At 39.7% G+C, this 14,703-nt stretch overlaps 1 protein-coding gene across 1 annotated transcript; it reads right to left on the bottom strand.

Moving 5' to 3' along the window:
- Positions 1-2,621: 2,621 nt before the first annotated feature.
- gpd1b (glycerol-3-phosphate dehydrogenase 1b) lies at positions 2,622-14,553 on the bottom strand. The gene is made up of 8 exons (XM_053653388.1): positions 14,416-14,553; positions 10,084-10,261; positions 8,937-9,077; positions 7,247-7,385; positions 6,870-6,982; positions 6,506-6,742; positions 6,303-6,409; positions 2,622-3,314 (listed from the first exon to the last, which is right to left on the bottom strand). The coding sequence occupies exons 1-8, from the start codon at positions 14,454-14,456 to the stop codon at positions 3,218-3,220; spliced, it is 1,053 nt and encodes a 350-aa protein (XP_053509363.1). The 5' UTR covers positions 14,457-14,553; the 3' UTR covers positions 2,622-3,217.
- Positions 14,554-14,703: the final 150 nt, after the last annotated feature.

Here is a 14,703-nt window from a genome sequence, read left to right as displayed (position 1 = left end):
CTTTGGATATTAAATGTGATTATGATACCATATCAACATATGTACACTTCTGCTTGAAAGGCAATTAACTTAAAATAATAGAAAAAACATCTGTTATTAAATTGTCTTCATCTGATACTTTACCTGATAAAACCTCCATGTCTAAAACTCACAAGCTGATCAACCTGACTGCAGTTCTTAAAAAGTCTTTATCAGCATAAATAATGAATGAATAGGTGCCATAGGAAACTGATATTTGAGATAAAACAGAATTAGAGTCTCATGGTTCGGCCTTACTGTCTACTGGTCTTGCCCACACCCCTCTAATTATAGCTCTAACTTTGCCTGATAGAAAGCAATATTAATAGCAGTGCGACTGGAAGGGCAGCCCATGAAGTATTCACAGGATTACAGTCAGACGGCTTTGATACACATTGTGATGATCCATAAATCACAGGATCGGCTATGACTAATGAAATCTTTATTAACTGGAAAAAATATTGAAAACCAGTCCATACACACGATCAGTATTCCTATACACTATACAAAGTAATAATGAGCAAATAAATAACAGGTAGATTATTCACAAAGCCTTAGGACAGATATGCTTCTTTCCCTTCTTCACAGATTAGGTCAGAGTAAAAAATGGACATTTCCGCTAATGTCAAGTGAGAAAACTTCCAAACTGGGATATTTTGCAGTTAAAGTTACATTTACAAGAATAACATACAACGTTACATTAAAAACATTGATAGGTGAGGTGGATAACATTGATTACCTTGTTCCAGTGGCACCTGTCAAGGGGTGGGATGTATTAGGCAGGAAGTGAATCGTCAGCTCTCGAAGTTGATGTGTTGGAAGCAGGAAAAATGGGTAGAGCATCTCCAAAACAGCAGGTCTTGTGGGGTTTCCCAGTATGCAGTGGTTAGTACCTACAAAAAGTGGTCCAAGGAAGGACAACCGATGAACCAGCGACAGGGTCATGGGCACCCAAGGCTCGTTGATAAGCGTGGGGAGCGAAGGCTAGCCCGTCTGGTGCTATCCTGTAGAAGAGCTACTGTAGCACAAATTGCTGAAAAAGTTCATGCTGGCCAGGTATGTGCGTGAGGAAGACCTGGTGAAGAGATGGCACCAGGATGCACTATGCAAAGAAGGCAAGCTGGCAGAGGCAGCGTGATACTCTGGGCAATGTTCTGCTGGGAAACTTTGGGTCCTGGCAATCATCTGAATGTTACTTTGACAAAGTACAACCTTCCTAAACATTGTTGCTGACCAAATACACCCCTTCATAGTGGTATTCCCTAATGGCAGTGACCTCTTTCAGCAGGATAACACGCCCTGTCACACTGCAAAAATTATTCAGGAATGGTTTGAGGAATATGACAGAGTTCAAGGTGTTGACATGGCCTCCAAATTCCTCAGATCTCAGTCCGATCCAGCATCTGTGGGATGTTCTGGACAAACAAGTCTGATCCACGGAGGCCCCACCTTGCAATTTACAGGACTTAAAGAATCTTCTGCTAACGTCTTGGTGCCAGATACCACAGCACATACCTCAGAGGTCTTGTAGAGTCCATGCCTCGACGGGCCAGAGCTGTTTTAGCGGTATAAATGGGACCTACACAATATTAGGCCGGTGGTTGTAATGTTATGGCTAATCGGTGTACTTAACACTTAAAATGTTTATTTAAAAAAAACAAACAAAAAAAAACAAAGACACTAATGATTTGCCCTGTGCACCTACAGTTCTCATCCTGGAACGTGGGAGTATCAGTGCTGTTCTGCTTGAATATGAAGCAAAAAAGGATCCAGACAGTCTCACTGTCTGACACCTGACCATCCACTTTTATGCTACATTATAATTGACACTGTAGTGAATTGAATGAAATGAATTAGTTACTATTAGTTAGGATTCACTTTTGACCTGGAAATAAAATGGATTTAACTGGGATTTTGTGTCATGAAACTGGTTTCGTCTCTGATTAATGCCCTCCTTAGCTGGTCACTAACTTTTGGTGCTTGGCCTCCGATAGGCATAGTTGCAGTTGAGCCATATTCTTTTCTTTTCTTTTTTTAAATACTGGATATAATGGTGCTCTGTGGGATGTTCACAGTCCACGATATTTTTTTTTAAATGACCAAAACATGATTGATATTTTTCCAGATCTTTATGCCAGACTTGTTTTGATAGCTACCTGGTCTTCATGAAGATTTCTTGGGTGTATAAAATTGAGATCATTTGACACTTAAGCTCGAATAAACTCATTTTGTGACTGATATTTTGACCCATTTGTGTATTTTATATTTGTTAATCTGAAGTATGCATCATTTGGGAATATAAGAATGATGTGTAAGAAAACTTATCATCCCAGAACATCATCTACAGTGCTTCAGTTCTTCGTAATTCCTAATAAAGGTCAAAGGATGAAGCCTAGAGCTGCTAAAGGTGAAGCGTTTAGGATAACACCCGAGGGCATGCGGAGCAAGAAAGAATCATATGTCATGCTAGGAGCGTGTGTGTCTGAGTGCAAGCATGTCCAAGCTGTAGCGCTACAGATTCATACAAGAGTTAATTATGTTCAATTGTTCACCTTCAAATTGCATGTATCTACTATACTATAAAACACACAGACTTGAAATGATTCAGTTTCAATAATTTATTTCAAAATGACAGTACGTCATGTGTGGAGCCGTACACATGGAATCAAAAACAAACCAGAGTGTAAAAAGCAGGATGTTCTCTTTGTATCAGTGTTGTACAATTATTTGGGAGTTTTCTATGGAATAGAAAACAAAAGTCTGGACAGGATGAATATTCAGGTAAAAACAATTTAAGGCACTTTTAATCCACACTCCTTTAGATTCTCCTTTAGACACTAGTGTTTCAAGGCAGTCTACGCACTCATTAGCAGCTACAGGAAGACAGTTATGTCATATCTCTGACACATTTACAAAAACAAAACAACATATATTCTTAGGTTAAGTTAAAATCTGACACGGACAATTTGATCTAGATCTAGAATTTTGATCTAGTGGTAGGATGTTGACGTAAGGCTTTTTGAGGTGTGGCGTTTTGAAATTAAGTTTGGCGAGGAGATCCTCAGATCAGCTCTAGTTCTGATTCTTCTTTCCTCAGTAAGAAATATAGGCACAGTGAAGACAGCCCCATCTCTCCAACTAGATTAGTAGTCGCTTTTTAGCTAGACTAACTCCCTCACAGTACAGGTTGGTCAATGAGTTACATGTGTTCTGGGTGATTCTGTAGGCAGTTGATGAACTCTTTTACTGGATGGCCCTGGAAGCAGATCTGATACACTGCGTTGAACAGAGGAAATCTGGAAGAGACAAATATACAGTAAGATAGGAAAAGTGTTAACTCTGAACACCAGGATAGGTAAATAAGTTTAAAATAGTTAAATATTAGGAAAGATATAGATTAATTGTTACACTTGAGAAGCACATTGTATGTAATATGACTTATACTACACTGATGTGGAAAAAATAAGTACACCCCATGGAAATTGTTGGGTTGTTTTTGGGTTTTTTTTGACATATTTGGACAAGTAAACATTTGATAGTCTTTGAAACAATATCTATTAATAAAGTTGATACATTATCAAATGTCAAAATTGATATTTTGTAGTAATTTTCACAATTTAAATGAGCAAAAACAAAACAAAACAAAACAAAACAGATCAATCACTAGACAAAAAGGTAGTACACCCTTACATTTATCACACCTTCAAATACATAAAATTTGAATCGAAGATTGGGTGCCAGTGATTAGAACCTGCTTAGGGAGTGCAGGTGGAACCGGTCTTATTTAAACCCCTCTCATATCTAGTGTCTGGTGTTCCCTTTGCTATTGAGGGTGTGGTGTCACCATGCCAAGATCTAAAGAGTTATGTAAGGCCTTCAGAAAAATGCCTATGAGTCTGGCAAGGGATTTTAAAAAAAAACCCTCCAAATTATTTGAAATACATCATTCAGCTGTAAGGAAAATCATCTATAAATAACGTAGATTTCAAACGACTACCAATTTGTCCAGGACTGGCCGTCCCAGCAAATTCAGCCCAAGAGCAGACTGTCTGAAGTCTCCAAGAACCCCAAAAGTTCATCACAGGATCTGCTAGTACGTCTCTGAACTGTTGGCATCAAAGTGCATGCTTCTACAATCAGAAAGAGATTGCACAGATTTGACCTACATGGGAGGAAAAAGCCTTTGCTATCTAAAAAGAACATTATAGCAAGACTACAGTTTGAAAGTGAGCATGTAGGCAAAGACCAGGCCTTTTGGAATAATGAGCTCTGGACAAATGAATCAAAGATAGAGTTGTTTAGCCACAGTAGCAGCAGTTACATTTGGTGCAGACCAAAGACAGCTTTTCAGGAGAAGCACCTCATACCAACTGTGAAGCACTGTGGTGGAAATGTTATGGTTTAGGGTTGCTTTGCTGCCTCAGGAACTGGACAGCTTGCATTCATTGATTCAGCTATGAATTCTGCATCATATCAAAGAGTGCTTGAAGAAAATGTGAGGTCATCTGTCCAAAAGTTGAAGTTGAACTGAAAGTGGACCTTTCAACAGGATAATGATCCTAAGCACACTAGAAAATCCACCAAGGAATGGCTCAAAAAGAAGAAACGGAGGATTATAGAATGGCCTAGTGAAAACCTGGATTTGAATCCCATTGAAATATTGGGGGGGGGGGGGTTCATCTCCTATTTGGTTTGATTTCAATTGTCAGCATTCAAGGGCACTATTGCCCATAGACACAGAGAGCTACAAGTGCAAGACAAGTCAAAAACCAGGATTAACCAAGATCAAGTCCAGATCAGGTCTTAAGGGGGTCAAAGCCAAGTCAAGATCAAGTCCAAATGAAAGCAAGACAGAGTCAAGATCAAGACCAAAAAGCATCAAATCCTTTACAAGGCCAAGCCTGTACTTCAACTAGTTGGATTCATTCAAGCATTGGGACAATATTTAGGCTAGATTTTCTAGAAGAAGCAATTAAGACCAAGACTATATCTTGTGAGACCAATGCCCAAGATCGAGACAATTTAGGAATAAACCCAAGATAGGACACCAGTCCATAGCAGGGCACCATACAGACATTCACACACTCATTCACAACTAGGGGTAATTTAACATAGCCATGTTTTTGGGAGTTGGGAAGAAACCAGAGTACCCAAAGGAAACCCAGATGGACACAGCAAAATTAAAATGGCAAACTTGCCACTGGGTCATTTTAGCAGCTTGCTTTTCAGAAAAAAAAAAAAAAAATCGACTGCAACCCAAAATACACAGCATGTTTGGTTCACTTCCTGCAGTTGGGTTGAATAAAAGATCAGTCATGTTCTCACTGTAACCAAATTGCAAAGGGGTGCGTTTGGAGTTGGATCAAGACCACACCTTTAAGTTCAATTCAAATGGACAAAATGCTGCATGTGTGAGAGCATATAAGTAGGGTGACCATACGGCCACTTTTTCCGCAGACATGTCCTCTTTTTCAGACCTTAAAAAAAGTGTCCGGCCGGGTTTTCTAAATTTGAGAAAATGTCCAGGAATTGGCTTTAGTTTCATTATGAGGTGCTTTTGGTCTAATACTACATCATATGTGCACATGTTTACTTTGCGTCAAACCCTATCTGTAATTTCCGCCTTCTCGCAGACCATTTAGTCGATTATAAAAGCCTTGCAGCAACTATTAGCCAAATTCTCTCAACAGCTCTCAACCATTAACCTACACTCAACGAACGAGCAAAGGTGAAGCGCTGTTGTGTACGGCGTCAAACAGTTGCTTGACAACAGCAGAAAATGACAGCTGTCCTGAGTTAAAACACCACCCATGGCTATATAAGGTCATTTTTAATTTCATGTTATCACGTTGCTTCGTATTGCATGGTCATTCAAATGTGTAAATAATGGCAGAAAGTACACTCAAGGCATCTAATAGTTAATTTTATTCCATGGACATTCAAAAGAATGTAGGAAAAAATTTAAAACCTGGGCAGAGTGAAACAATTTTATTTATATATATTTATGTCATGCTAATAGTGTGTATTTTTTTTGTGTATTAAAGTCTGCATTCATAGTAACACTGTTTTGAACGCTATTAAGACCCCCGCCCCCGCCCACTTAAAAAAAAAAAAAAAAAAAAAAAAAAAAGCTGTCCTCTTTTTGGAAAACCAGAATACGGTCACGCTACCATAAGACACGGATTGGAACTGAGCAATGTAAGAATTTGGATTTTCAGAACATGGCCTGGCAATGGCTGCACTGTGAAAGTTTCTGCTTATGGATCAGTTACATGAACACTTACTTGTCCACCATGTTTTTGTGCTTGAGAATGTGGTTCACTTCAGCTGCAGTGGCTGGACCCTGAAGCTTCTGCCCATTTAGCATCTCTTTCTCCAGCTCTTCAATTGACTGAAGTTGACAAGAGCACATATTTTCCCATCAGACGATATCCAAATATGGTAACCAATAATTAGAAGCTATGTACCAAACAGAGAGAAGACTGACCTTGCCGGTTTTGGCGAAAGCCTCACCGATTTTACGGTTGCGTCCTCCATAGCAGGTGGTGATGAGGTCAGCGACGCCGCAGCTCTCCAGGAAGGTGGCAGGGGAAACAGAACTGGCCGTGCAGAAGAGCCGTGCAAACGCAATCATCTCCATCAGACCCAAACGGATTACTGCCGCCTTGGTGTTATCACCGAAGCCAAGGCCGTCGCAGAAACCTGCACCGACTGCCACAATGTTCTGGAAGGAAATTACATACCCATCACTTCCTGTTTGTCTGGTCTTTTGCCTCACATCTTCTTCATATCAGACCATGCACAGATGGTTTTGCTAACTGCCTCTGTTTAAGTAAATCAATCAAGGGTACCTTCAAAGCTCCACAAATCTCTACAACATCCGACTCTTCCACGACAGTGACCCGGAAGTTCGTTGTCTGCATGAGTTCCTTCAGCAGTGGCCCATGTTCTTTGCTTTTACAGCCTGAATGGTTTGACACAGATAATAACAAGTACACCAATTGCAGTAGATAGTAATATTATGTAAGGAATAAAACACCTTCAGGATTTGCTGCGATAGGAAAAATAATCTACGCTGGTGTGATCTGATAGTAGCCGTTACCACAGCGAAGTTGATTATTTTCCTACATCAGCACATCTTGAAGTGTTTTATGCTTATTATACCACAATGATTTTGGCAATTTTTCAAGCATTTCTAGAATAATGGCTATTTTTCTTGCTCACTTACCGATTGTGGTCTCACAGAATTTGCCCTCAGCCACCTCATTGGCCAGGTTAGCTCCCATCAGCACAGTCATAGTGATACCCAGCTTCTCCTTGATAACATCAGAAATGAGTTTCAGCCCATCTGGACCCTCATCAACACCCTGGAACAAACATAAATAAAAACCATGAAGAAAAACTTCACAATGTAGCTCAATGCTGTAAGTGCTACAACAATGGACAACCTAAATCACATGTTTCCTGAGAGCAGACACATTCAACCCCCCCCCCCCCCCAAAAAAAGAGGCCCACTTCTCAGTATTTATGAGAACTCCCCCCCCCTCCCCCCCACCCCAAAAAAGTCATCCCATTTACTTTGATGTAGGCCCATTTAATAAAAAAAAGAGCTGTTTTTGACCATTTTCAACGAAAACAAAACATTCTACATTTACTTGGACAGAAAGCAAGGGTGCCAGATCAGTGCATCTTTCAAGAACTGCGAGCAGGGGCCAAAACATTACTATTCCCCTATTAAACTGCATTCATAATGGGGTTCAGCTGGACTAGACACAACCAGGCCTGATTACTTCAAACCCTGTTCAATCAAATCAACACTTCAATAGAACTTTTTAACAGCATGAAGTTGGTTAAAAGGTCTTATCCAGTAACACACTATGCCAAAATTGAAAGAAATCCCAGAAATTATGAAAAAGGTGACTGAAATACATCAGTCTGGGAAGGGTTACAAAGCTTTTTTAAAGGCTCTGGGACTCCAAAGAACCACAGTGAGAGCCACTGTCTACAAAAAAAACTCAGAAAAAAGTAGTGAACCTTCCCAGAAGTGGCCGACCTTTCAAAATTCCTCCAAAAGCACAGTAACTTTTCAAACAGGAAGTCACAAAAGAGCCAAGGACAACATCAAAGGACCTGAAGTCCTCTCTTGCATCAATAAAGGTTCCTGACTCCACCATCAGAAAGAACTGGGCAAAAATGGCATCCATGGAAGAGTGGCAAGGTGAAAACCACTAACCCAGAAGAAAATTAAGGCTCGTCTGAATTTTGCTAAAATACACCTTGATGATCCTCAAACCTTTTGGGAGAATGTTCTGTGGACTCGAAATGTAACCTGACCTACAGACAAGCATGGTGGTGGAAGTGTGATGTTGTGGGGATGCTTTGCTGCTTTATGGTCTCGGCAACATGCAATAATTGAGGGAAACATGAATTTTGCTCTCCACCAGAAAATCCTAAAGGAGAATGTCCGGTCTTCAGTCCGTAAATTGAAACTCAAGTGCAACTGGATTATGCAGCAAGACAATGAGCCAAAGCATAGGAGTAGGTCCCAGTCCTAGAAGTAAGTGAAAGACTGATCTCCAGTTATCAGAAGTGTTTGTTTGCAGTTATTGCTGCACAACCAGATTTTAAGTTAAAGGGGCAATTACTTTTTCACATTGGTGATAGGTGTTGGATATTTTTTTTTTTGCTTCAAGAAAAAAAAAGTACTGTATTGTGTTTACTCAGGTTGCCTTGGTTTTATGTTGCACTTCATTTGAAGATCTAAAACTATTTAGTATGAGATATACACAAAAACAGAAGAACTCAAGATGGATGCAGATACTTTTTCACAGCACTGTACATTTCATTTTAGTTACCATGCAATAAGCAGTTAGATAACTGAACATATAAAAATTCCACATGGCAGTCTGAGAGCTTGCCTTGATCAGGGACATTCCCACCGCATCTGTCTTGATGTGACCTTTGATTGTGTCGCAAGTTCTCTTTACAAACTGGTGCGGGATTACAAATATAAGAACATCCGCCCCTTTCACAGCTTCTAACAGATCTGGAACAGCCACCTGGAAAAGAGAACAACTTTACAACGTAAGGAACTCTGTTTATGAGCAAAGTGCTGTAGTTCAAAGGTGTTTGATCTCAAGATTAAACATATCAGAGAAATGCATGCCAATGAGGAGTAATGTAGATTAAGGAGACATTATACTACAGTAATATACATTATACTCGATTATAACACTACGGTAATATACATTATACTCGATTATAACACTACGGTAATATACATTATACTCGATTATAACACTACGGTAACATACATTATACTGCATGATCCACATATTGTCCACATAAATGAAGTATGTTATTGCTCTCTTAGCTGTGAAATGTTTTCAGACATGACCTTTATAACGGAAATTTTCTGTTGAAGACAATTTTAGCCAAGGGCACGTCGTCTTACTAAAAATGGCCAGCACAATAATTAAACCTACAATCTCAAAATAACCGCAAGGTACTGAAAGGTTTGTTAATTAATGTACTTGGTGTTTTATAGTTGTACAGTTGTAGCCTGTTTCCACCCACTAGCTAATTATCTTATTTGAGAGGGGAAGGAATAACTTACACTTCCTCCCACACATAAACAGCCACATGAATCTTTTTTTTTAACTGCTGCACATGTGACATTGCATGGAGGAGAGCACTAGCTGTCATAATCTGCATACATGAGTTATAATAGGTAAGGGATAAAACGTTATGTTTTGCAGGGAATTCAATTTCTCTATGTCTCCCACAGTGGAAAGGTAGCAATTACACCACTGATTCTTGAATTGGTAGTTTGTTCTGAATACATTCCATTGGGGTCATCCTTTATTCGGTTTATACTTCTATTACCCCATTTCTTCACTGAAGACCTATTGGTTGAGAGTGTGATTTAGAGTGTGCTACTGGCCAAAAAAAAAAGTCTCAGGATTGTCTGTGACAGACTGATGGACCACCGAGAAAGAAATTTAATCAACTGATATGTATTTTCTGAATCGGACCTTCGAGAAGCAGAACGCAAGTGTGCCATACCACGTTAGGGGGCAGCTTGTGTCCTGGCAGGTATTTGACATTCTCATGCTCAGTGTTGATAATTTCCGTGAGTTTGCGTCCGTTCACCATTTCTTCAAACACCCACATGTTCACCGTGTCCTCAAACGTAGCATACTTCGCAGTGTTGCTGCCCACGATCTTGGCAATGGCAGATCCCCTGTGGATCAACAAAGAACATAGACTTACATGATTACTGAAAAACTTTTAACTTTTAGCAGGGGTGTAGGGCCCTAAGAACTCACGGAGATAAGGTGGGGAGAACAAATTGCAATTGAGAAGATATATACTGAGAAGATAGTGGAAATGAGAAGTAGGACATTGCATTTAAGCATCTGTGAGATGTTTAACCAGTGCATCTGTTGGGATAATGATGGAAGGACTTGAATATGGCATGTGCAACCTGATGTCAACAGTCTGTGGTGGCAGAACTTTTATTTCATCATTGTAAACAATGGCTCCATAAGGAAATATTTAAAGTTAGACTTGGTTCCTCCAGGGGTCTATTATGGGCCTCTTACATCTCTCACACTATATTGTAAAGCTTGAGCTGCATTATTAGCAAACATGGCATCGGTATCCATCGTTTTGTAGATGATCTGCAGGTCTGTATGTGGGCTGTTAAACGCAGGTTGATCAGGAATTTCCTTTTATTAGATTCTTAATCACTGATTAATTTTATTTGGGTCTAACGTTGATGGACAACAACATTCTGAGCTAACTGTAAACAGACATGACCTGTCCGACATATATCGTTTCTTCAGCAAATTTTGGTAGGGATTACTAAGTAGTAAGTGGTAGTGCAAAAACTACCAGTGGATAAAACAACCTGTGTATCAGAGGAGTCAAAGGAGGATGGTGAGAAGTAAATAAATGACCAAGAACATAGCAAATCACATCCTAATTTAACACTGGCATAAACAACGTCATCTCAGTATGCACTGCTTATTGGTTAAGCGTCAGCAAACAGCCAAAAACCAAAAACAATAAAAATGTCTCCAGTGAAATCAGGAGCACAAAAAAATGAACCACCAAGTGTAAAAACAGTTACCTGGATTGATTAGGTCACATTACTTTTGTATCACACTGATGGAAAATCAGGAACTGGTCTAAATCAACGTTCATAGCTTAAACAGTAAGGAGTATTGAGGACAGACTTAGTAAATTTGTCCTTACAACACTGTCCTTATGACGACTGTCAAAATGATAGATTTCATAAGCAATATAAAGCATGGCTATTTCATTATTAGGTTTGGCAAAAATAATGTCTGAACTTTGAAGGGCCAGAGTAACAAAATTTCCTCACACACATCTCATGATGCAAACACAGAAGGGTTTAATCATTACCTCCATTTCAACAGCACTGTCATGGATCACGGTCCAGCATGTTGAAATTTCTTGTAGGAATTAGAAGGCTGTGTGAAAATGTGATCTGCTGTAAAGTGAAAGTTGGTAACAGAGAGTTTGCCCCCATTTCCTTAGTCATGACTGTAAACAGAGGTTCTCCTTGTGCTTTGGGGGTTTCCTCCCCCAGTCCAAACACATGTGTTTTAACCTGATTGGCATTTCCAAATTGTTTGCAGTGTGTGAATGTGTGTGTTTGTGCCCTGTGATGGGTTGGCACTCTGTCCAGCGTGTCCCCTGGGATAGGCTCCAGGCTCCCCTGCAACGGATAAGTTTTACGTAATGGTTTTCTCTGTAATGCTTCGGGAGGTATAAGGAAACCAGACAGCCTTAAGGAAGACTACATTTACACAGGGAGAACACAGAAAACTCCGCCCGGACAGTAACCCAAGCTCAGGATAGAACCCCGGACCCAGGAGCTGTGAGGCAACAATGCTACCTAATTCAGCCTTTCCAGACATGTGTAACAGGTTCTATCTATTTCTATCCATAGTGATATGGTGTAAACATATAAATGTTCCAAACATAAGAAACAAACCAGGCTAATTTTCGAATGCAGAATGTGTAATCAATCTAATCCAGAGTGTGTTGCATCAGATGCAATGTCTGTTCTTTGTACACAGGAACAGACTTTGACATGTTACCTCACTGATCTCCTGCAGAAAGCAGATATACTGTGAAACAGCAAATATAAGTCAAGAATAACCAAAAAAAAAAAACACACCAGCAGCAAGAGCTCCCCCCATTAGGGTAGGAAATATATGTAAACTGGGTGCTGATACTTTTGTAGTCAGGGTGTGCAGTGATGCCTTCTGTCTTGGAGCATTACTCAGCAACTGTACATCTCAAGGGTAATGCTAGGAATCGCTTTACTGAATCGATTCCTCCGAACAAACAGTTAAAAGTGAATCTTTAGCTTTGATTCCTTTGGTTTGTAGATTTCCATTTAGACGTGCACAGTAACTCAGCGTCCATTTAATATAATCACTAGATAAACAAAAACAACATGACACAGGGCTGCACAATTAATTACCATATAATCTCTCAGTTTACAACTGAGATTTTTAAATATATATATAATTAATTAATTAGCTGCTATACTGGGGAGCTGAGCGGTTAGACAGATACATATAAGCTTTTAATGACTGTGGTGGATTAAATCATAAACACCACATTTTTACACTGACCTTTACTCTGGTATTTGGTAACACTATTTTAAGGCACAAACAAGAGTTTAACCAAAGTTATATTAAGTTAAATTAGATGCTTGTAAATATAGTTTATTCAGTATGTTTTAATCTTCACACATGCATGCATTGCTACATAATGAGAGATTTTGGATTAAAATGTCTAATAATGAATTAGTATAATGTAATAATGTGCGATTAACATTTTAACCTGCAAAAACTATTGAGCATGAATTAATAACCTAAACTGATATCTTAAGGTGCTAAGGGGCATCAGGTGACTGCAGTTTATGGCTTTAAGAGCTAATAAAAAGCTGGGCCACATGTGTGCCACATTTTACAGTAGAGATTTAGTCATCATTAATCAATTACAAAAAATATTGCTCAATAATTTGTATAAACAGGTTTTTATATTTTATATATATATATATAAAGAAACTCTCAGAATTTGTAACGGTTTAAATGTGAAAATGGGAATTGTATTGGTTGTTTTTAATGGAAACTCTAATGGTCCCTGTACCCTCTACTGGTAATTTGTAGCCTTCTATTGTTGGCATGTTGTGTCTAGTGGATACCATTAAGGATCAATAACGATAATGGTTTTAATGGTTAGCTGATGGTTTGTAATGGTATTTGTAGAGGAAACCATTAGATTTTTTTTTTTTAGCAGGGTTTTACTTAAATCCCCAGTTATGTAGCAAGGCAGGTCTTAATAGATACTAACGTAGAGTGAATAAAACTTGAGCATAATTAAACTAATAAGACTTGAATTAAATCCTGTTATATTTCATTCATTTATGCCCGATTTCATTCATATCTAGCATTAGAAAATGTCAATAAAATCCATCCATCCTCTATACCGCTTATCCTTTTCAGGGTCGCGGGGAACCTGGATCCTATCCCAGGGAGCATTGGCCACAAGGCGGGGTACACCCTGGACAGGGTGCCAATCCATCGCAGGGCACAATCACATACACATTCACACACCCATTCATACAGCACGGACATGCCAAACAGCCTTCCATGCATGTCTTTGGACTGGGGGAGGAAACCGGAGTACCCAGAGGAAACCCCCGCAGCACGGGGAGAACATGCAAACTCCACACACACACACACACACACACACACACACACACACACATACACAGGGCCACGGCGGGAATCGAACCCCTGACCCTGGAGGTGTGAGGCAAACATTTTTAATTTGTCCTCATTCGAGTTATAATTGACAGTAGCAGGCTAATAAAAACTGTCATAAAAAGTGTGTAAAATTTGTGTGGTTTTAAAAATGATTAAGGGCATTACAGCTGGCTAGATAATTGTGATATCACAGGCTGTCAATCAGTATAATGCAGCTAGTTAAAGTAATATCCATGTAACAGTTCGCACATGCTGGTTAATTGAATCAAATCGAATCACTACAAGGTTTCAACGGAGTCGTTCAAAAAGAAACGATTCTTCTCAGACTCTTTCATCACTCCTTATTTATAAGCAGGTTCCCGGTTGTGGGGACGCAGATGCACTGTCCACCACACAGCTCCTTCTGAATCTCTGTCCACTGAGGTAGAACACATTTCTGATGTCCCATAGCTATGTTTATCCTGCTGTGTCATGCAGTAGCGTGAAGCACCTTGAAAACAGCTACATTACAAGGAGAAATATGTAGGTGCAGATTTCACTCTCTTTCTCACACACATTCTCACACACACGTACACGTACTCACCAGTTGCCAGAGCCGATAAGACAGACTTTCTTAGGTGCCATTCTGTACAGTTGGAGTTTCCAGGCTGTTTGGAGGAGCTGCTTTGTGCTTCACTCGACCCACTCATGGAGCTTCGCTGCAGAGCGTATTTATAGTCCATGCACGGGTTGCCAGATTGACCCACTGAACCACCCATTTCGACTACAAAAACACTCCCAGTACATTATACGCCAGCACCGAACCATAACTAATACTAGTGCAGTGTTGCCAGATCAAGTAGAATCCTCTCCATTCGCACAGAGTTGTAGC

The sequence above is a fragment of the Ictalurus furcatus genome, chromosome 21 (genome assembly GCF_023375685.1).
Source record: "Ictalurus furcatus strain D&B chromosome 21, Billie_1.0, whole genome shotgun sequence".
Taxonomy (NCBI): domain Eukaryota; kingdom Metazoa; phylum Chordata; class Actinopteri; order Siluriformes; family Ictaluridae; genus Ictalurus; species Ictalurus furcatus.
The sequence above is the reverse complement of the archived record's forward strand: the minus strand, read 5'-3'. Positions and strand labels throughout refer to the sequence as shown.